This window comes from Procambarus clarkii, chromosome 12 (genome assembly GCF_040958095.1).
Source record: "Procambarus clarkii isolate CNS0578487 chromosome 12, FALCON_Pclarkii_2.0, whole genome shotgun sequence".
In the NCBI taxonomy this organism is placed as follows: domain Eukaryota; kingdom Metazoa; phylum Arthropoda; class Malacostraca; order Decapoda; family Cambaridae; genus Procambarus; species Procambarus clarkii.
The window spans coordinates 13,121,475-13,145,276 of NC_091161.1; the positions used below are offsets into that span (position 1 = coordinate 13,121,475).

Genomic DNA, 23,802 nt, shown 5'->3' on the forward strand with positions numbered 1-23,802 from the left:
AATTCTTCCCCTATCAATTTTATCGATTCCCATAACCATTTTGTACATAGTGATCATATCACCTCTTTTTCTGCTATCTTCTAGTTTTGGCATATTTAATGCCTCTAACCCTCTCCTTGTAGCTCTTGTTCTTCAGTTCTTGGAGCCATTTAGTTGCATATCATTGCACCTTCTCCAGTTTGTTAATATGCTTCTTGGCCACCATACAACCACTGCATATTCTAGCTTTGTGGTTTTCGTGAACAATTTCTTTAGTATTTCGCCACCCACGTACAGTATTTAAAAACAATTCTGAAGTTAGAAAGTGTAGCATAGGCTCCTCGCACGATGTTCTTTATGTGGTCCTCAGGAGATAGTTTTCCATCTAGAACAACTCTTGGATCTTTCTTTATCAGAATTCTTTAAAGATTTCTCACGTAATTTATAGATTGTGTGGGGTTTATGTTCTCCTATTCCACATTCCATAACATGGCATTTATTCACATAAAATTCCATTTGCCAAGTGGTGCTCCACACACTTATTTCATCCAGGTCTTCTTGAAGGGCACGACAATCATTTAAGTGTCTTATCTTCAGTATTATCTTGGCATCATCAGCAAACATGTTCATATAATTCTGTATTCCATCTGGTAGATCGTTTATGTAGACAGTGATCTAGCAATTGAGAAATTTGATTCAAATCACTCTTTCAAAAACTTTTATTGTGTGAGATGTTAATGCTACTGGTCTATAATTTTTTGCTACTACCCTCCCTTGTGCAGAGGAGCTATATCTACAGATTTAAGCGCAGCTGGTATCTCCGCTGTATCCAGGCTCTTTCTCCATATTACAGTGAGCCCTCGCACTACTGGAACTTTACATTTCTTTATGAATATTGAATTCCACGAGTCAGGACCAGGAACCGAGTGCATGGGCATATTGTCAATTTCTCTTTCAAAGTCTTCCGAGTTCATATTAATATCCATTATATTATCTGCAGCTTGAATGTCATTCTTAAAGAAGTTGTCTGGATCATCAAACCTGCCCATTTGTTTATGCCTCGGCCAGGAAGTGAATCCAGGCCCTTAGGACCACAACCCCTGAGCGTTGTCCTCCCAGCCGTAAGGCCACACGTCTTGCTGGGCTATCTTGAGGTTATCTTGAGATGATTTCGGGGCTTTTTAGCGTCCCCGCGGCCCGGTCCTCGACCAGGCCTCCACCCCCAGGAAGCAGCCCATGACAGCTGACTAACACCCAGGTACCTATTTTACTGCTAGGTAACAGGGGCATAGGGTGAAAGAAACTCTGCCCAATTGTTTCTCGCCGGCGCCTGGGATCGAACCCAGGACCACAAGTCCAGCGTGCTGTCCGCTCGGCCGCCTGGCTCCTAAAGTGAGCTGAGTGAGTGAGCTGAGTGAGTGAGTGAGTGAGTGAGTGAGTGAGTGAGTGAGTAAAGCGACCGGCTAAGTGAGTTTTCACCACTAGTAGGGAGCGCTTGAGAAGTTCTGCTAATTTTTTTTTTTTTCTTATTGAAGGAATGCAATTCTTGTTCTAGTTAAAAAAAATTATCTCTTTTTTTTTTTCCTTCTATATATTTCTAGTGGTTATGTGGTTGTTTTCTCAAAGCACTGATTTAAGTTTGCATTATCTTGTTGGTCTTCCCAGCATATTTCTGTGAGGTCATTCTTAAGCAGTCTGTTATTAAAATTGAATTTGATGAATTCTCTTCCTCTTGGATTTGAGACTGCCTGCACAAGTCTAATTCCCCATGCTTGTCTCAACTTTGATTAGGTTGTTATCCGAGTAACAAGTATTTGTAATCATTATGTCCCTAACCAGTTCTTTGTTGCTTGTAAAAAGGTCTGGGGTGTTTTCTTTCCTAATTGACCACCTAACATAACTTGTTCCATCTACCACTCTCTTTGCAAAATAAAACTTTCTAATATCTTTTTGGTACTGTTTCCTTAGCTTGAATCTGTGTCCTTCTGTTGTTGATGTTGCTGGTTTCAGGAATTCCTTTGTCAATTTGGTCAATTGCTGTTATTATTTTGTATGCGGTGACCATATCACCTCTTCCTTCCATTTCCTAGCTTTGGCATATTTAACGCCTCAAGCCTCTCCTTGTAACTCTTGTTTTTCAGTTCCGGAGGCTGAACATGAACAGTTTCTTCAGTAGTTCACCATATATATAAGTTAAAGCTAGTCTGAAGTTGGAAAGCGACACATACGCTCCTCACAGTATTCTTGATGTGTCCCTCTGGTGACCGTTTACTACCGTAAACCACCTGTAGATCTCTTTATTAGAGTTCTTTAGTTCCTTTCCACATAATTTATAGGTTGTGTGGTCTATTTTCTCCTATTCCACATTCGATAGCATGACATTTATTCACAATGAATTACATTTGACACATTGTCAAATGACCATGGACACATGACACTTGCTCCAAGCACTTATTTTTTCTAGATCCATTTGAAGGGCATGACAATCGTCTGCTTCTCCTCTCTTCCCCAGTATCTTAGCATCATCCGCAAACATGTTCATGTAATTCTGTATTCCTTCTGGTAGATCACTTATGTAAATAACAATCATCACTGGTGCATGAACTGAACTAGTGGTACTCTGTTGACCAGACCACACACTAGAAGTTGAAGGGACGACGACGTTTCCTCCATCGACTTGAGAATGGTCCAGGACGGACCGAAACGTCGTCGTCCCTTCAACTTCTAGTGTGTGGTCTGGTCAACATACTTCAGCCACGTTATTGTGACTCATCGCCTGCATAGTGGTACTCTTTTGGTAATACTCCTCCAGTCAGACACACTGCTTCTCATTACCGCCCCTCATCTGTCTGTCACTTCGAACAATTTTCATCCATGTTTGTCTCAGTCTCCCTGTCACCCCTCCAGCATGTTCGTTTCCAAAACAACCTCAAAATACTTTTTTTTAGGTCCAGATAGATAGTCAACCCAACCATCTCTTTCCTGTAGAATCTTTGTTGCAATCATAAAAACTAAGTAGATTTGTTACACAGGATCTTCCTGTTCGAAAACCATACTGAATGTTTGATATTATGTCATTACTGTACTTAACAGATGTTCTTCCTATTTGGTTTAAACTATTTTTTTTCTAGCGTTTTGACTAACACACTTGTTAATTATACAGGTCAATAATTTAGAGTATTCTAGGCTATGATTTTTATATAGTTTGCTTTATTTAAGTTTGCCGTTTTCCATATAACTGCCAAGATCTCTGTACACAAGGATGTCTGGAATATCAATTGAAGGGAAATGCTCAGCTCAGTTGCACAAAACCGTCGGCAGTTTCAAAGTGTTATACAACAAAGAGTATAGGGGCCTCGTAGCCTGGTGGATAGCGCGCAGGACTCGTAATTCTGTGGCGCGGGTTCGATTCCCGCACGAGGCAGAAACAAATGGGCAAAGTTTCTTTCACCCTGAATGCCCCTGTTACCTAGCAGTAAATAGGTACCTGGGTGTTAGTCAGCTGTCACGGGCTGCTTCCTGGGGGTGGAGGCCTGGTCGAGGACCGGGCCGCGGGGACACTAAAAAGCCCCGAAATCATCTCAAGATAACCTCAAGATAAGTACCGGGAAGACAGGACACCACGAGCATAGCTCTCATCCTGTAACTATCTTGACATTATCTTGAGATGATTTGAGGGCTTAGTGGCTAACTCCCAGGAAGCAGCCTATAGCAGCTGTATCTCCCAGGTATATATTTACTGCTAGGTGAACAGGTGCATCAAGGTGAATGAAACTCTGCCCATTTGTTCCAACTTCCACTGGGGATCGAGCCCAGAACCTCAGGACTATGAATCCAGAGCGCTGTCTGGTCAGCCATTACGCACCTATAATGATGTTATGAGAACTATCAACATTTAAAGGCCCAAGATTTTTCAACACACTCCTGTTGACTACCAACTGAAGGTTACTGGGATCAATGTCCCCATGGCCCAGTCTCTGACCAGGCCTCCTGGTTGTTGGTCTGATCTACCAGGCTGTTGAGTTACAGCTGGTTGCTTTCAGTATCCTTTGAAGATGCTTATCGAGTTCTCTTTTGAACGTTACAAGAGGTTGGCTAGTTATGTCCTGTATGTGTAGGGGAAGTGTGTTGAAACTCACCGACACGCACACTCACCCTCTCTCTCGTACCCCCCCCCCCCTCCCTCTTTCCTCTCTCTCTTACCCCCCCCCTCCCTCTTTCCCCTCTCTCTTTCCCCCCCTCACTCTCTCATACATACTGCCCCTCGCCCTCTCCCCCCATCCTCCCTTCATCTTCCACCTCCCTCTCTTTCTTCTCCCCCCCCCTTCTCTCTCTCTATTTTAAACTAAGAAAAGGGTTCATTGGGTCGGTCGAGTGAGGTATCTAGTGAAACTACAAGCAAGAGCTGTTATCCTACCTCAGCTCTATCTAAAGCCTGCTCCTAGACTCATTTATTTCATGAGAATCTTCTTTGAAACTATCATAGAGTAACTATCATTACATGATCATTCTCTCTCTCTCTCTACCTCATCCCATCTCTTCTCCCATCTCTCTCTCTCTTCCCCATCTAATCTCTCTCTCTCTTCCCCATCTAATCTCTCTCTCTTCCCCATCTAATCTCTCTCTCTTCCCCATCTAATCTCTCTCTCTCTTCCCCCTCTTATCCCATCTCTCTCTTCCTCCCTCTTATCTCCTCTCTCTCTCTCTCTCTTCCCCCTCTTATCCCATCTCTCTCTTCCTCCCTCTTATCTCCTCTCTCTCTTCCTCCTCTTGTCCCATCTCTCTCTCTCTTTGCCCTCTTGTCCCATCTCTCTCTCTTTCCCTCTTGTCCCATCTCTCTTCCTCCTCTCTCACTTCTTCCTCTCTATCCCCCCCTTTCCTCTCTTTATTTTCCCCCGCCTCTTTCCCCCCTCCTCATTCTTTTACTCCCCCACTTTCTATTCACCCTTCTCTTTCCCCCGCCCCTTCTCCCTCTCACTTAAAAATGTATCTGCGCATGTCTAAATGTTACAAAAGTCTATACCCGCATAACTGAATACTGTAAGTACTGTACTCATCTAGTTGTGCTTGTGGGGGTTGAGCTTTGGCTCTTTGGTCCCACCTCTCAACTGGTGTACAGATGCCCGAGCCTCCTGGGTTCTATCAAATCTACATTTGAAACTGTGTATGGAGTCTGCCTCCCACGGCCATTACTGCCTAAAGGATCACCCATTTGTTAAACTTTTAACTTTAAGGGTTATGTGGCACAGAGTTTTGCAGTTAATTGTGGTTTTAATTTATGGATGCACAGAACCTTTACTTATCACGACTTTCCCCTAATCACAAATTTAAAACAACCAAATATGCCATCCCCGAATTACAGACTGCCAGAATCCAAGTTTATTTTTAATATGTTTCCTTTAGGAAAGCATGCTGTGTTAGCACCGTTGTTCGTTAAATGAATAAAACGATAAACACCATCACCAGAGGTAATAATAAGAGTAAACATGAGCTTACGTTAATACTGACATTAAACAGCTGGTTTCCGTCTTTGAATTACTTCCACAAATTCAACCACTAGTACAATATTAGCATTACCTTGGGTGATGGTAACAGCACATGCCTGTACTCACCTGATGGCCCCGGGAAGGTCTCCAGCTGCGAGGATCCTACTGCTGCTGCTGCTGCTGCTGCGTATGGCACAAAGTTTTGTACTGCTGCTGAGAGGTGTTGTGGCAGTCCATGCAGGTCGGGAGCCGTGGTATTAGACAATTCGTGGTCTACGGAGTCGTCTTCGTGCGGCTCCTCGACCTCATGGTCACTACTGCCCTCCCCCCCACCACCACTGCTGCCTCTACCTGGCCCGTCCTCCTCGGATAAATTTAATTCAGTCTTGGGTATTAGCCTTGGAGAGGGCGAACCTCCACTGCCAGAGTTGTTGGCACCCATAGTCAAGTTGATTACTCTACCAGATTTATCATCGTCAAATGAGGCAGTGGAGGTAACAGGCGGCGCTTGTGAAATGGAATTCTCTCGTTGAATTGGTGGTGTGGGTATAGGAGGCCCTCCGAGTGGTGAATGGAGAGGCTTGCGACGCTTTGCCGGTGGTGAATGCAAAAGGTGCGGTGGCTTGTGGCTTGGTGGCTCCAGGGGAACGAGAGGATTGACGGAGGCCAGGACCGACCCGCCTACCCCAGAGAAGGCAAGACTTAAAGCAGGAGATCCAGGCCCCCCTCCACGACACTCCCCTCTGTCCAGGCTCTCTTCTGGCTCCTTCTCGGGACTACTGCTAAGGCTTCCAAACTGAGGAGAGAAAAATGAAGTTTTACATTTTAAAAATGAAAATTACGTACTGTGCAATTGCAGCTTTCATCCAAAATGATGCGGATAAAATGTGCCCTGCCATAAAAAAAAAATGTATAAATGGTATCCTATCCAACTTACTCAAGTGATGGAGCCACTCTCCTACCGAAAATTATTCAACAATTCATAAAAATATAATTTTTACAATATAACCTAGCTATGATATTTCTTGACTTGGAGAAATGGTGTAAGTACATAGAACACTATTACAATGAGAATAAAGCATACAATGACCCAAAGCTAATACAATGAGCACAAGTTACTTTAGGAAGCCAGGAGTAAATTCTGGTGGAGGTCAGTTGTTTTTTATAGTGGTATGGTGTTCAATGGGCCCCGCCCACCCAATACCCCCTAATGTGGGTATTTATATTCATGTATTTCTTTATGTTCCATTTGTCAGATATGCCAATGAATGAAGCTGTGACGCCTCTCAGTACATTCTACTTGTTTATTACTAGTGTTTCAAATGTGTCTTCTTTCTTTCTTTCTTCTTTAGGAGGCCTGGTCGACGACCGGGCCGTGGGGACGCTAAGCCCTGGAAGCACCTCAAGGTAAGGTTCTTAATTTGGCTCATTTGTCTCCATGTATGTCTTTTTCTTCTAATTTCCCTCAATTTTAAAAGGGTGTTCTTTTTCACTTTGCCTATTCCCCCTCAACATTTTGCAAGTAGTGATTATATCCTCTTAAGCTCTCCTCTCCTCTAGAAATGGTCTAATAGCCTGTGTAATGTAGACACGGTAATTCCATGTGTTTGCGATCTTACTCCTCAGCACTCTTTCGAAGATTTTAATGACGTGCAGTGTTAGAACTATTGGTAAATAATAATTTACATCAGCTTTACTACCTCCTTTGTAAAGTGGCGCGATCTCCACTGTTTTAAGCATATCAACGACAACACCAATATCTAGGCTCCATCTCCAAAAGATGTTTAAGGCCTGTGATGAGGTTTTTTTTTTAAATTCTTGAAGAATATAGAATTCCAGGTGTCCAGGCCTGGTGCACAGAGTGCATGGGCTTGCTGTCTATGGCTACTTCACAGTCATTAGTATTTGTGTGTACGTCTGATACCATACTACTAGTGTAAAGGAGGAATGTATATGTTTATCTCTCAGAATGTTCAGTAATATGTTTATTGTCATGTGTGTCTATGTATGTATTACCACGATGTACTGAACGGGATGAGAATAGCTTGAGCTACCTCATCCCTTTGTGTTTATTTTACCTCAATAACCTTCTTGAGATCTTGAGGTTATCTTGAGATGATTTCGGGGCTTTTAGTGTCCCCGCGGCCCGGTCCTCGACCAGGCCTCCACCCCCAGGAAGCAGCCCGTGACAGCTGACTAACACCCAGGTACCTATTTTACTGCTAGGTAACAGGGGCATAGGGTGAAAGAAACTCTGCCCATTGTTTCTCGCCGGCGCCTGGGATCGAACCCAGGACCACAGGATCACAAGTCCCGCGTGCTGTCCGCTCGGCCGACCGGCTCCCTACCTTATTTCAATTTCACTTCACAGTCAAGTGGGTTTAGGGTAATTTTGATAAATGGTTCGATGGTGGCGTCACATTTATTAAGAATTCGTTTGAAGCAATGAATGATCTGCAATGTGTTTTTAAAAGGTTCAATGAAAACAGGATTGTAGTGTAACCTCAGTATTTTCACTAATTTCTTTATTGTCATGGGAAGCCCATGACAATTGTCATGGGAAGTCCCACACAACTCCAACTGGATGCCTGCATCATGAAAATCATGAATTGTGATGTCAACACATGATTTGATCTCTTCACTACAGCCAAAAGCAAGCAACTTTGCCCAAAACGATGTGCATATTAGTGGCTTTAGGCATAGTATGTACTAGCTCTATCTAGAAATCCAACATTATTTCTAACCCCTTTTTTTTTTTTTTTTTTTTTTTTTTTTTGATATATACAAGAGTTGTTACATTCTTGTACAGTCACTAGTACGTGTAGCGTTTCGGGCAGGTCCCTGGAATACGATCCCCGCCGCGAAGAATCGTTTTTTCATCCAAGTACACATTTTACTGTTGCGTTAAACAGAGGCTACAGTTAAGGAATTGCGCCCAGTTAATCCTCCCCGGCCAGGATATGAACCCATGACATAGCGCTCGCGGAACGCCAGGCGAGTGTCTTACCACTACACCACGGAGACTCTGTATGAATCTTGTATGTCTTCTTGAGATGATTTCGGAGCTTTAGTGTCTCCGCGACCCGGTCCTCGACCAGGCCTCCACCCCCAGGAAGCAGCCCGTAACAGCTGACTAACACCCAGGTACCTATTTTTACTGCTAGGTAACAGGGGCATAGGGTGAAAGAAACTCTGCCAATGTTTCTCGCCGGCGCCTGGGATCAAACCCGGGACCACAGGTACTTTTACCTGAATAAGCATTTATTATTTATTTATTATTTTACTTACAATGCCAGGGTACTTCACAGCCCAGGGGCAAGTGGTATACGAAATTTGCTTACCTGTTCAATATCGTTAGTTCTCTTGTCTTGAGCAAGTCCTTTAATTCTAAGTGCCTCAGCTGTTTTGAGAAGGAGCCCCAATCTTTCTTGAGATACATTAACTTCTCCATGGTATATGAAGCTCAATAAGGATTTTAATTCTAAAAAACTTGTATCACGCAACACTATGACTGGATGCTGATGAGCCGGTATGTCCTGAAAAAAAGAAAAATATGTAGTCACTATACAGAAAATATTTGTTATAAACAAGGTACTAAACATCCTAGTACTTCATGCATCAAGAAAAAGTTTTTTAAGACCAGAGAGAACAGATACCCGATGATATAAGGCTTTACTGCTGTACTGTTCATGGATGGATGTATTGAGAGTACATACTTAAAACACACAAATCTTAAGTCATTGCTTTGACTTTTCTTGATCAATGTTCCTAGACATCTTGGCCATTTCTGCTCTTATTATGGCCTTAAAAACAACATCACTAGCAGCTCCAGCACCAAATGTCACTATAGTCACAAAAATCACGAGATATCAATAGCAACGACTACAGGGAATCATCATCTTGTTGATCTATCCAAGAAATTAATGCGATACCTGGCAGAGGTTCTGTAAGCCACGCGAGGTGTGGTATTGTGCATTTACTGAACATTTCCTACCTCCAGGTGTTCATTAAAGTGAAAATGTGGTGAACTGAAAAAGGGGCTCGAGTAAAACTGTCAATGCGGTAGCTTTAGGCATCCATTCCTCCACACCCACACAGCTGAGCATGTAATTTCTTCAACCCATTCTCCAAAATTATTTGTACAAAAATTAACTCAAAAATACAAAAAAATACTTTGCTATTGCAAAGCAACAACTGCATTTTGTTTTCATTCTAATTCTTTAATGTCTTTGTTATAGTGATTAAGTAGTTACAAAATACAGGATCTTCCCATTCTAAATCCATATTGACCCGACTTGTCATGTTCATTGTTCTCCAGGAAACTGGAGAGTTGACTCCTAATGACTCTTCGAAAACCTTTAATTGTGTGTGATGTTAATGCAACGGTCAATAATTTTTAGCCCTCACTTTGCTACCTCCCTTGTGGAGTGGTGCTTTATCTGTCGATTTAAGTGCCTGTGGTATCTCACTAGTGTCCAGACTTCGTCTGTACCACACCGAGCACATACCAACTGTGTTTTTATTTTTATTTATTTATTTATTTATATATACAGGAGTTCTTACATTCTTGTACAGCCACTAGCACGTATAGCATTTCGGGAAAGTCCTTAATCTTATGTTCCCCGGAATACGACCCCTCCAAATCGTTTAACAACCGGGTACCCCTTTTTGTGTTTGGTAACACAGAGGCTACAGTTAAGGATTGCTGCCCAGTCAATCCTCCCCGGCCAGGATACGAACCCAGGACAAAGCGCTCGCGAAATGCCAGGCGAGTGTTACCACTAAACCACGGAGACTGATAAAGTTCATTCATAGTATACCATGGATGTACTTTTCACTTGTTTATGGGACTTCACTCCAATGAATCAGAGTTCGATCAGTTCACTTCCATATAGTTTGCCAGATCAAGATTTTGTAATCTACAATACAGTACAGGTGAATGAAAATACTCTATAGTAACACCCCCATTTTCACTTGACTTCAGATAGTGACTAAAGACCCAATAATGGATTGTAAATATTATTTTAGCCTTAAAGCGTGGCTGAATATTTCAGCCACACAATTTACAATCCAACAATGGATTGGAAATATTATTTTAACCTTAAAATGTGGCTGAAAAATGTTAGCGTGGCAGAGGAAAATTTTAAACGCAAAAAAATACTCACTCGAAACAAGTCTCTGAAGTACGGACTGCATGCTGATAAGAGTACCCTGTGTGCTTTTAATGACTTCCCTTCTGCTGTAAGTGTTACGTCTACAAATTCTTCTCTGTCTAGAAGAGCTTCAAATGATGATACAATATTGGCCTGGAAGTTGTTCCACCGTAGGCAGAACTGCTGTTCAGCCATAATCCTTCCGTCCCACGGCTCCCCCGCACCTGGACCACCAAGCCCTGTTGACGTAAGAAATAAACAGCTTAATAATTGGTTTACATTTTAGAATAACAGTGGAAAATAAATGTTATAAGCAATAATTTAAGCTTGTGCACATTAGCAAAAAGCACACATGATTATCTAAGAATAGATTCCCACATACAAGCAATCCAAAATCAGAGCCAACATTAACAATGTTGACACTACAACAGCTCTATATTCCTTTCTACAATGAACCTGAACTACAGGGTTCTTTTTTTTTTACATAACTACACAACTTTCTACAGTTCAGGTTTGGTTTCTAAACCACAACTGTAATAATCGTGTTGTGATTGGTATTAATTATTATGGTGGTAAGGTAGTAAGAGGTTTGATTGTCTTTTTGGGGCAATGGGAAGGTGGGTTTACGGTGTTTCGGTGAGTACTATTTTGTACCTGATTTTGAGCTTGTATTCTGCTGAAGTGGTATTTGTAATAAATATGGTTAGTGGAAGTTATATTTTGGCGAGAGAGTAGTTGTTGACCAGACCACACACTAGAAAGTGAAGGGACGAGACGACGTTTTGGTCCATCTTGGACCATTCTCAAGTCTTCCCTTCACTTTCTAGTGTGGTCTGGTCACCATATTTTAGCCACGTTATTGTGACTCATCATCTGCAGAGTCTAGTTGTGTTTACAATGTTGGCGGTGTAATGATGGTAGGTGTATTGAGATGTATGGTTTTGGTGGTTTAAGTGGTGGTTATAGTTAAAGTAGTAATGGTTATATTTGTAATGGTTATAAATTCAAACTTGTGCTTTAATCCAACTTATGAATTAAACATAATAATTTTACTTCAATTATTTATCACAAAGTAACTTTTTCTACAGAGCTAAATCTAAAATTATTTCCCAACCAAGATTTCCTATTTTTTCCTAAATCTGTGTGTTAAATTTAAATCTACCATTTCTTGCAACCTGGGGCTTGAGGTTATCTTGAGATGATTTCGGCGCTTAGCGTCCCCGCGGCCCGGTCCTCGACCAGGCCTCCTTGTTGTTACACACCCCTAGGAAGCAGCCCGTAGCAGCTGTCTACCTCCCAGGTACCTATTTACTGCTAGGTAACAGAGGCATCAGGGTGAAAGAAACATTTTGCCCATTTGTCTCCACCGGGGATCGAACCTGGAACCTCAGGACTACGAATCCGAAGCGCTATCCACCCAGCTCTCAGGCGCCTTGACAAGGCGGCCACAAGACACTATATAAAAACTATATGGGGCACTATATGAAAACCCCATTTACGTCATCCTGGCGGTTACCTTACGTCGATTCCAGAGGTCAAAGTCCCTGTGGCCCGGTCTCTAATCAGGCCTTGTTAAACCTTTGAACCATGTTCCCCGTTACTCTCTAAACGTAAAATCTGTTTTCCAAATCACTTCAACTGGCAAATTATTAATTTCTTCGATTAGTATTCGGGATTATCTTCGTAAATATACTCACCTTGCATCGAGTTCCACTTGCAGGAATAATTAACTTACGGTATATTCTAAAGATTCAGTGCCAAAATTGTACTGCATAATTCAAGTGTTGTCTCAAGAGCAACATCAAATTCATCTTGAATAATATTTGAACTTTCAAAACTATGTACTTTTCGGACAAATTCTAGAACTGTTTTGTTCAAATATTTATATATTTTTTGGGGCATTCAAAATACTAATTCTTGAATCCGTGGTAGTACAAGCTCAGTTATCTGAAGCCCCCTGAACCAAATATTTGGGTTATCTGCCCAAAATCAAATCCGGATAATTTTTGGCCAAAATTTTGCTATATCCAGACAGAAATTCCAATAACCTGAGATTAAGTCAAATTTCAAGAACTACAGTATCAAACAAGAGGAACTACAACAAGGAAAGCAGAGCTTCCAGTTTTAAATTATATTTTTGATTTATAGTGTGTGTGGAAATTTTAATTATGTTGACTGTGGTACAAAAAATTGCAAACACTGGATTGTCATTTTTGGTTTTTCCTTGTAAGAATTCTGTGTATCTAGATGTCTGGCTGAAAGGGGTCCTTCCCATACAGTCTGGGTAAGTGAACTTAAGACAGTACAATACTTTGTTGTTCTGAAGGTTCCCCATTGGCTCCCTGAAGCCATCTCACCGAGATTGTTCCGTGTAAATTGGTCTCCTCAAATGCGGGAGTTCTGCTTGGCCCATTGGGAAGTTGCCTTGAGGTGTTTTCGGGGCTTAACATCCCGCGGCCTAGTCCTCGATCAAACCTATCAGGGACCAGAGCCAAAACCTGGCCCTCCCTTCACAGATGTGCAGAGGGTAAGTGACAATTTACCACCACACCAGGAGAGCATCCAAAAAATCAGTAGTTTTACAGACAACTGGAAAAGCTAATAAAAGACCAAATCTGGAACATCCCAAACAACTCTGCAAACTATTCACACAGAACAAGAGAAACATTCAAAAGTGCAAAACTCATTGCACTTTTGAATGTAACGCAACCACCAGGCAGCCCGACTTCCTCACATAAACATCTTTCTTACCAGATCTGGAGCTGATGAACAGCACACCGACAAACCAACTAACCTGGCAGGGAGGAAGGGAGTCGGGAGCCATCAGGGCTCATATAGAAAGTGACATTTCATTACATTCAAATGCTGGGTGGCACTAACTAGGGTGAAGAAAAGAATCCAGACCAGGAGACAGCCCAAGGTGACGCATAACCGACTGTGTCATCCTTGCGGACAAGGGACAAACTAAATACCAGGCTGCCAGAACTGTTAGAAAGAAGGGGGGTTGGCTTAGAAAGCCAACCCCCCTTCACCCCCCCCCACCCCAAGCCCAAAAATCAACCTAGGACATGCTGGAGAAGACACAGCACACACACAGCATATTTGTGACCATGAGCCCGAGGGTAGACCGCCAGCTGGCTAGATTTGATGATACTGTGCTGCAAATGACCTGCAAAATATAAGTCTTGGGACAGGGGAGGACTAAGGAAACAGGGTCAACACAGGGCACCAACCAGAGCAGAACCAGTGACCCCGAAGATTGTGGTGAAGAGCTATCACCAGACAACAAGCCTTGTACCCCCGACCCAATCATCAAAGCAACAATCGCCAACAGACTCTTCCGAAAGCTGACCGACTCGCCCTCCATCCCGTTCACCCTGCCTGTTCTGACCATGGTTAATCTTTATAGATGTTTTGATCAGGTTTGAGCTTTGTTGATAATAAACAGCAAGAACTGTGACGTAACAAATTATAAATTCAAGAGATGTAACTTGTAAGCCTGGGTACAACATATTTGTAAAATATAAACTATTGATAAGAGCAGTTTTAAAGTATACAAGTGATTAAGCATTAAACAGCCAAGAGGTTATACCAGTTATTATATATTATGTAAAGTGGTGGTAGAAATAAGATTGTAGACAGTTACAGTACAACGTGTCATCAGCATTGCCAGGGCTGGTGGCTGTTTGATTCAATTATATCTGACTGGTTGGAGAAGACAGTTCTTAATTGTGGAGACCACAATTTGCATACAAATCCCCTTCCAATTACAGTGGAACCTCGGGTAGCGAACATCCCTCCTTACGATTTTTGGCGGGCCAATTCGAACTCAATTTTTACGGCCGTGCTTCAGTTTACCAGTGCCTCCCGCCTATTGACAATCGTGTTTTAATTCTTTGTACAGAATTTCATTGTTTTTCAGCTTTTTTGATTTCTAAACATAAAAGTAATTATTAAATACAATGCCATGGGTCCCAAGAAAGTCAGTGGTAGAGTTCAAAATAAAAAATAGTTGTCAGTAGAGGCAGAAGAGGATGTCCCTTCCCCATTAAGAAAACGTGTGATGTAAGGGAAGAACTGCAAAGTTTTGCTGAAAAGACTCGCCCAGATAAAGCTGTAGCAGGTTAAAACCATTGCATTAACCTTTTTAATAATAATGTGATGTCTCACTACAGACACGTGTTAAGATGTAGGAAAAAAAACAAAGTCTCCATGGAAAGGTTCTTAGTGAGAAAAACAAGCAGTGAGCCACAACCAAGTCCTAGTGATATGTAGGCAAAATGTAAGAGAGTGTACCCCAGAGAAGTCATCACTGCCTGATGTTACACTAGAAGGGAATTCCCCTTCCAAACAGTAACACCTCTCTCCTACTCCTCACCCCCCCCCCCTCCTTACTGTCTTCCATACGCCAACACGTCATCAAATAAAGGTATCTTGAGGTTATCTTGAGATGATTTTGGGGCTTTAAGTGTCCCCGCGGCCTGGTCCTCGACCAGGCCTCCACCCCCAGGAAGCAGCCCGTGACAGCTGACTAACACCCAGGTACCTATTTTACTGCTAGGTAACAGGGGCATAGGGTGAAAAACTCTGCCCATTGTTTCTCGCTGGCGCCTGGGATCGAACCCAGGACTACAGGATTACAAGTCCAGCGTGCTGTCCGCTCGGCCGACCGGCTCCCTATAAGGTAAGTTATTACTTGTACATATTATCTTATGGGAAAATTTGTTTCGGGTTGCAAATTTTCAGTTTCGACCCATCTCTGGGAACTGATTAAATTTGAAAACCAAGGCATCACTGTACTGTACAGGGCACCACACACTACTTTCCATTTATTGATGTCTATGTGCAACTTTAAGGGTACTACAAAAGGTGTTTAAAGAGAGGATCTCTTATATGGGGGCTGAAGCTACCATGGATTGTACTTAATCTGAAGTTCTTGGGTGTGGCCTTTGGTAAAGTTTGTTAGCGAATTTCCCAGGGGGCCAGGCCTTCATCCCATTTGCCCTGCCTCTCTCCCTCCCTCCCTCCCTGCCCCTCTCCCTCCATCCCATGCCTCCCTACCTCCATCCCATGCACCCCCTGCTCCCTACTGCCATCCCATTCACCCTGCCTTCCCCCATCCCATTCACCCTGCCTCCTTCCCTCCACCCCATTTGTTCTGCCCCTCTCCCTCCATACTGCACTACCTGTATTAACCTGCATTACCTGTACAGTACTGTATTAGCAAACACACATTTTATCCATGTCAGAAGTGTCCCAGTCACCCCTTCAATATGTATGTTGCAGTTTCTAGCCCACAATGAGGGGACTGAAAGTAAGTGAAAATCCTTTTCTTAGGTCCAGATAAATGCAGTCAACCCCAAATATCTCCTGTAAAACATTTGTGGCTCTTAATCATTGATAAGTACTGTACATCTATCTGAGTAGAAGGATCTTCCTGATCAAAACCAATATTGTCTGTTGTACGTCATTTCTCCTTAGATGTTCTACCCATTTGGTTATTATTTTTCCACAAGGTCTGATTACCGTGTCATTGATTCAGGTCTGTAATTCAAAGGGTCTTCTCCCAATTTGTCTAGATTTGAACTATGTTATCCTTTTTCCACATATCTGCCAAGACTCCTGTATACAAAAGATAATTGAAAAATCAATTGAAATGGAGTGTTGAGCTCAGATGCACATTCTTTAAGAATCAAAGGTGAAATTATCTGGGACAACTGCTTTGTTCCTACTTAGCTCTTTGGGCATTTTTCCACTTCGTCTCGAGACACCTCTATTTACTGTACTGTACTCTTAACATTATTCCCTGAAATTTGTATTGTGTCTGGTTACAAATAAGTCAAGACAAATACAAATACGTCAGGAGTAAGGTATAAAGGGGTAAGTAGCAAGGCATAAAAAGGGGGTACACAGCACATACAAAGATTAATCAGGTGTAGTGGGCGTGGCATAATGAGCAGTGTCTTCTATGTTGGCATCTACACGGTGGGTAGAGTGAATAGTTCTGTAAGTTGAGTGTTCATGATGGGTTATTCTATTTTTATGTGGATTCTTCTGGTTATTTTGAGATGATTTCGGGGCTTAGCATCCACGCGGCCCGGCCCTCAACTAGGCCTCTTTTTTGTTACACATTCCCAGGAAGCAGCCCGTAGCAGCTGTCTAACTCCCAGGTACCTGCTTGAGTCTGCTTGATGGGGTTCTGGGAGTTCTCCTACTCCTTCCAAGCCCGGCCCGAGGCCAGTCTTGACCTGAGAGTGTTTGGTCCACCAGGCTATTGCTTGGAGCGGCCCGTAGGCCCACATAACCACCACAGCTCGGTTAGTTCGGCACTCCTTGAAGAAAACAGTCTAGTTTTCTCTTGAAGATGTCCACGGTTGTTCCGGCAATATTTTTGATGCTCGCTGGTAGGACGTTGAACAACCGCGGACCTCTGATGTTTATACAGTGTTCTCTGATTGTGCCTATGGGACCTCTGCTCTTCACTGGTTCTATTTTGCATTTTCTTCCATATATTGTTCACTCCAGTATGTTGTTATTTTACTGTGCAGATTTGGGACCTGGCCCTCCAGTATTTTCCACATGTATATTATTTGATATCTCTCCCGTCGTTTTTCTAGCGAGTACATTCGGAGAGCTTTGAGACGATGCCAATAATTTAGATGCTTTATCTCGTTTATGTATCTCGTATATGTTCTTTTGTACTCCCTCTATTTCAGCAATCTCTCCTGTCCTGCTCTGAATGGGAAGTGAGTACTGAGCAGTACTCAAGACAGGACAGCACAAGTGATTAGAAGAGCACAACCATTGTGATGGGATCCCTGGATTTGAAAGTTCTCGTAATCCATCCTATCATTTTCCTGTCTGCCGCAATATTCGCTTGCTTATGCTCCCAAAATTTAGATTGTCAGACATCATTATTCCCAAATCCTTTACATGTTGCTTTTCTACTATGGGCAAATTTGATTGCATTTTGTACCCTGTATTATGTTTAAGGTTCTCATTTTTACTGTATCTGAGTACTAGTACAGTACCTGGAATTTATTGCTGTTAAACATCATGTTATTTTCTGCCGTCCAGTCGAAAACTTTATTAATATCTGCTTGTAGTTTTTCAATATCTTCAGCAGAGGTAATTTTCATGCTGATTTTTGTGTCATCTGCAAAGGATGATACGAAGCTGTGCCTTGTATTTGAGTCTATATCTGATATGAGAATAAGGAAAAGCAGTGGGGCAAGGACTGTACCTTGAGGTACTGAGCTTTTAACTGCGCTTGGACTCTATTTTATTTGATTGACTGTTACACTCTTGTGTTCTGTTTGACAGAAAATTGAGTATCCAACATCCTACTTTACCAGTTATTCCCACTGACCTATTTTGTGTGCTATCACTCCATGGTCACATTTATCGAATGCCTTTGCGAAATCCGTGTATACCACATCTGCATTCTGTTTTTCTTCTAATGCCTCGATGATTTTGTCGTAATGGTCAAGTAGCTGTGAGAGGCATGATCTTCCTGCTCTAAATCCATGTTGGCCAGGATTGTGGAGGTCATAGGTCTCCATGAAACTAGTGACCTGACACCTGATCACTCTCTCAAATACTTTTATTATGTGGGACGTTAGTGCAACTGGTCTATAATTCTTTGCCAATGCTTTGCTACCTCCCTTGTGTAGAGGACTATGTCTGCTGCTATAAGCACATCTGGTATCTCCCCGTGTCCAAGCTCTTCCTCCACACTATACAGAGTGTGTGTGCTACTGGCACTTTGCATTTCTTTATAAATATTAAATTCCATGAGTCTGGACCCGGGGCTGAGTGCATGGGCATATTGTTCATACAACTGCATTCAGGCTTGTTCGCATTTGTGTTCCTCACGTGTGCCCCAAAGAATGAGGTGATTTGATAAAATACTATGCTCAAGATTACCATCAGTGCCGGTGGGCTGATGGGCAAAATAGCCTCGGCTACCATCAGCTTTTGACCAATCGTGATGGTCGAGTGGATTAGGTGTCCTGTACACACCAGTTGCATTGTGCTCCTGGCAGTATGGGTTCGAGTCACTTCTAGGGTGTGAGTTTTCAGTTAAATATATATATAAATAATATATATTTATATATAATTATATTATATATATATATATGTCGTACCTAATAGCCAGAACGCACTTCTCAGCCTACTATTCAAGGCCCGATTTGCCTAATAAGCCAAGTTTTCATGAATTAATGTTTTTTCGTCTACCTAACCTACCTAACCTAACCTAACCTAGCCTTTTTTGGCTACTTAACCTAACCTTACCTATAAATATAGGTTAGGTTAGGTTAGGTAGGGTTGGTTAGGTTCGGTCTTATATCTACGTTAATTTTAACTCCAATAAAAAAAATTGACCTCATACATAGAGAAAAGGGTTGCTTTATCATTTCATAAGAAAAAAATTATAGTAAATATATTAATTCAGGAAAACTTGGCTTATTAGGCAAATCGGGCCTTGAATAGTAGGCTGAGAAGTGAGTTCTGGCTACTAGGTACGACATATATATATATATATATATATATATATATATATATATATATATATATATATATATATATATATATATATGCAGTACTCGGCCTACTATGGTAGGCCCAATTTACCTAATAGTCCAAGTTTTCCTAAATTTATTTATTTTTCTAAATTTTTTTCTTATGAAATGATAAAGGTATTAATTTCATTATGTATGCGTTAATTTTCTTTTGAGTTAAAAATAACGTAGATATAAGACCAACCCTAACCTAAGCTATCTTAAACTAACCTAAACTAATACAGCTAAATCAATATGGTATATTCTTAAATTAATATAAATATATTAATAATAATTCATATAAACTAATTGGAAGCAATTTAAATTTATAGTTATATTCAGTACTATATATAAAAATATATTTATATAAACAGAAAGGAGGAATAAAAAATATATAAGGAATCTATACTGGTGAATCCAAAATAATTATTCCCAAAGAATCAAGCTATATTTTATGCTGCAATTTTCTAGAGCTTAAAATCATTTATATAAAGCATTTTAAAAATATAATTGATACAAAATTTAAATATACTGCACCTTTAAGTACAGCACCCTGTGTCCTGCATTTTCACCTCTGTGGATAAGAACCAAAAGACTAGTTATTCTAACAAATACGATAATTTACGTTTTGGTCCTTACTAAGATTACTGATTTGAAAGATTAAAGGCATTAAAACAAAAATTTTTACAAATCTTCATGAAGAATTGCAAACTATTAATGACGAGTACCTGGATGAGCTTCTCGATTCCTTGCACATCAATTCATTTCATAATACCATACAGTATTCCATTTACTTAATTAGTGACTTAACTAAAGCTTGTTAAAACAGTACTTTTGTTTATACAGTATATAAAATTTATATTTTTTTCAAAACTTATAATACAGAAGACTATAATGCAAATGGTAAAGTTTAAAGTGTCTTTGCCTTTCACATGCAGAATAATTAAACCCCCACATTTTAACAGCATGTGTGTTATCATACTGAATCCCTTAATTGATAAAATCCCCTGGGTTGTATAAATTAATACAATAAATTATAAATCAATAATGATTGATTGAATACCCTGGATCTCCTGTGACAGACATATCTTTCAATACCTTTAAATACAAGAAAAATGTAACTACAAATTCCCTTCCTCTATATATTCGGTATATTGCACAATATGAATGACAGGTGGTGGATGGATTAAGTAGGTAGGTGCTGGGTGGGTCATTTGCGAGATGGGTTATTCATGTGGGATAGTGAATGCGCTGTTATTTCTTTTTTCCCTGTGTACCTGATCAACCAGGCTGTGACTCATACGTCAGGCTGCGAGCAGCCGCGTCCAACAGCCTGGTTGACCAGTCCAGCAACGAGGCCTGGTCAACGGCCGGGCCGCGGGGTCGCTAAGCCCTGGAATCATCTCAAGGTAAGGTAGACACATACTTGACTAGTTGTATTTGCAAGAGAAACGTGAGGACTTTTAGGGCCCATCTCTAGACATTCAGTCTACTGGTGCAAAGGTTTTCAATACTATTGAGCTGTCATATTTGCATTTAATGTTGCATTTAAGGTCTTTCCTACTCTGGCTAAATTATCACTGCTTAACAAATTTCATTTGTTTAAGACATTCTAAACCATGTTTTACAAACTTCATTTGCAAATTGATGGCAAAATTCTTAGATACAGTATACACATTACCGAACATGTAAAATGTATAAATAATAAAGTACATTACTTAATGAATATTTATAATTGTCAATTTCTTGTTTCCACAAGCAGTGAAATGCTTCGCATGAAATCCCTATTATGACATTCAAACAGTTAAAAGCATCTCCCGAGACTAGGTACACCACACTATTAATCCTACTAATAACTACTGGAGTGTAGTTTTCCAATTACTGATTACAGTGCCAAACAATACTTATTATTATTACTGCGCAGCATTCTGCAAGGCTGTTAGCTTAGCAAATGCTATACTGAACCTAACATCAGCAAGGACAAAACATCACCAATGCCGGCTATGGAAATTTCTTGAAATGAATTGTTTCTCTGCTATCTTCAAGCAGAATGCACAGTTTGCAATAAAGGCTGTATCCTGCATCCAGTGACAGACTGTCAAATATCAAAATACATTGTATCACCCCACTGATACTAGGAACATCAGACACAATGTCAACAAAAATAAACATCGAATTTTACAAAGTTAATGCACAAAATTAATTATGCTACTAGGGGTAGGATTCGTAAGGTTAGGCAGTTCTATATATGTTAGAAAACAAAATTTGGCAGCTGGCACTACTGCTCAAAATAAAACATTAATGCTTTATTTTGTACAGTACAGTATTTGCATTAAGTACTGTATATAATAATATATGTATATAATATATATAATTTGGGTGTATCCAAATTTGATTGTGGTTAGCCTAGAAAATGGCAATTCGAGTAGTGAATGAGCACGCCAAGTATTTGGCTGAATGAAACAAATTTTCATGTTATGAATTTTAAGTGATGAGTGTGCACACACATTTTATATACAGTACTTACCTAATCCATGCAAATACATTTTAAAACCTTGCCAAAATCCAACCTATAATGAGGGTATAAATTTTTACAAAATACAATTCAGAAATTTTCTAAATTCGAATTTATGCATGATATGGTTGTATACGATATTACAGTAACCAGTGGCACTCGCACAATATACATAAACTATCTCTGAACTTTATATTATAAGGAAATGCTGGTATTTAAATCTAACAGAACCAAGTCTTTCTACAGCACACACACGTCGGTCACAAGTGACAGGATGAACAACCCAGTGGGTTTTCTTCCTATTGGGGGAGTGTTGTACATGCTACTACAACAGTATGTCCACTCACAGGATGAGTGGCGCTGCCCAATAACTCGCCCCTCGGGGCAAAATTTAAAAATTAAAAAAATTAAATAAAATGTCGGTCATGGTGCGAGACAGTACAGTATACAAATTTTAAAGTTTAATCTCACCAAAGTAACCAACCTAACCCCGGTTTACTAGTCACTTCATTGAAGAGACCTGTTTGTACACTCAAAATGCAAACCAATAATGCTAACACAGTGTATCGAGTGAACAATTAATTTGTTTAATTATGAAATTTATGCGTAAAACAACTAATGTATTACCACACGTCCAACATAATCATACTCCTCATGAACATGTGTGAAACACTGTGCAAGGTGAGAAAAAGTAAGTCTTAAAGTTGATATCTCATTAACAAATGACAGTACGAAATATAGGCCCAACGTGCACTGTCTTCCTAAGACACGTCGCAGGAAAACGAAAGAACTCGGGGAGAGATGATCACTACATATGTAATTCTCAGGGGAATTGACATGTTAGGCAATGATGGATTACTTAACACCAGTGGTACATACACAAGGGGACACAGGTGGAAGCTGAGTACCCAACTGGCCACAGAGACATTAGAAAGAAATTTTTCAGTGCCATTGTGTTAGTAAATGGAATGCACTAGGAAGTGATGTGGTGGAGGCTGACTCCAAACACATTTTCAAATGTAGATATGATAAGAGCCCAGTAGGCTCAGGAATCTGTACACCAGTCGATTGATGGTCGAGAGGCGGGACCAAAGAGCCAACACTCAACCCCCCACCCCCACCCCCACAAGCACAATTAGGCGAGTACACTAGGTCATGGGTTATTGCATGCCCCCATTCAAGACTTTCAAACTCTAGCATGTCTCTGCACTACATGCATTTTCTTCTCACCAACCACACCCACAATGATTATAGCCATCATTAAGCAGTGACACTACTCATTACAAACTTGCAATTACACATTACATTAAAGTAAAAATCCAGACATTAGCTCGAGTCACACGGTAGAATCCAAAAATTTAAGCTAGTAACTTTCGACTAAAAAAATGGCACCATTTCAAAGGCCATCCATGAAATAGTGAAGGGTTCCAACACATGGTCCCTAAATACAAACCTCATTCTACTTTGCTTCAAAATCCTTGCCACATACCCAACATATAACAACATTCTACTTACAAGCCGTCAGCACAAGCCAAGATGACAATAAAACAAATTATTCAACGATCCATCAGCAAGGTGCCAGCCAGCACTTAAGACACGAAAGACCCAACTATATTCCAGCACACATCTGCCTGTCCAAACACACCTGGCACCCTTGGCTCTCCCAACCATGTGCCAACACACCAGGCATCCTTGGCCCTCCCAACACACCAGGCATCCTTGGCCCTCCCAACACACCTGGCATCCTTGGCCCTCCCAACACTGTCCCAACACACCTGGCATCCATGGCCCTCCCAACAGTCCCAACACACCTGGCACCCTTGCCCTCAACACACCTGGCATCCTTGGCCCTCCCAACACACCTGGCATCCTTGGCCCTCCCAACACACCTGGCATCCTTAGCCCTCCCAACACACCTGGCACCCTTGGCCCTCCCAACACACCTGGCACCCTTGGCCCTCCCAACACTGTGCCAACACACATGGCCCTCCCAACACTGTGCCAACACACATGGCCCTCCCAACACTGTGCCAACACACATGGCCCTCCCAACACTGTGCCAACACACATGGCATCCTTGGCCCTCCCAACACTGTGCCAACACACAT

General features: G+C 41.2%; 1 protein-coding gene across 22 annotated transcripts in view; it reads right to left on the bottom strand.

Moving 5' to 3' along the window:
* Positions 1–23,802, bottom strand: part of LOC123772912 (protein tramtrack, beta isoform) — a 171,887-nt gene that overhangs the window by 146,459 nt on the left and 1,626 nt on the right. For 14 of the 22 annotated variants that reach the window (XR_011228181.1, XM_069323290.1, XM_069323282.1 and 11 more), the window contains exons 2-4: positions 10,631–10,857; positions 8,807–9,001; positions 5,592–6,261 (exon numbers count right to left, since the gene is read on the bottom strand). Coding sequence is in view for 21 of the 22 variants with exons in the window: in XM_069323282.1 (XP_069179383.1) it covers positions 5,592–6,261; positions 8,807–9,001; positions 10,631–10,857 (1,092 nt within the window). In the remaining variant the exon portion in view is untranslated. Of the gene's footprint in view, positions 1–5,591; positions 6,262–8,806; positions 9,002–10,630; positions 10,858–19,716; positions 19,754–23,802 lie in introns of all 22 variants that reach the window. The other 8 variants (XM_069323287.1, XM_069323292.1, XM_069323289.1 and 5 more) reach the window with 1 other exon arrangement.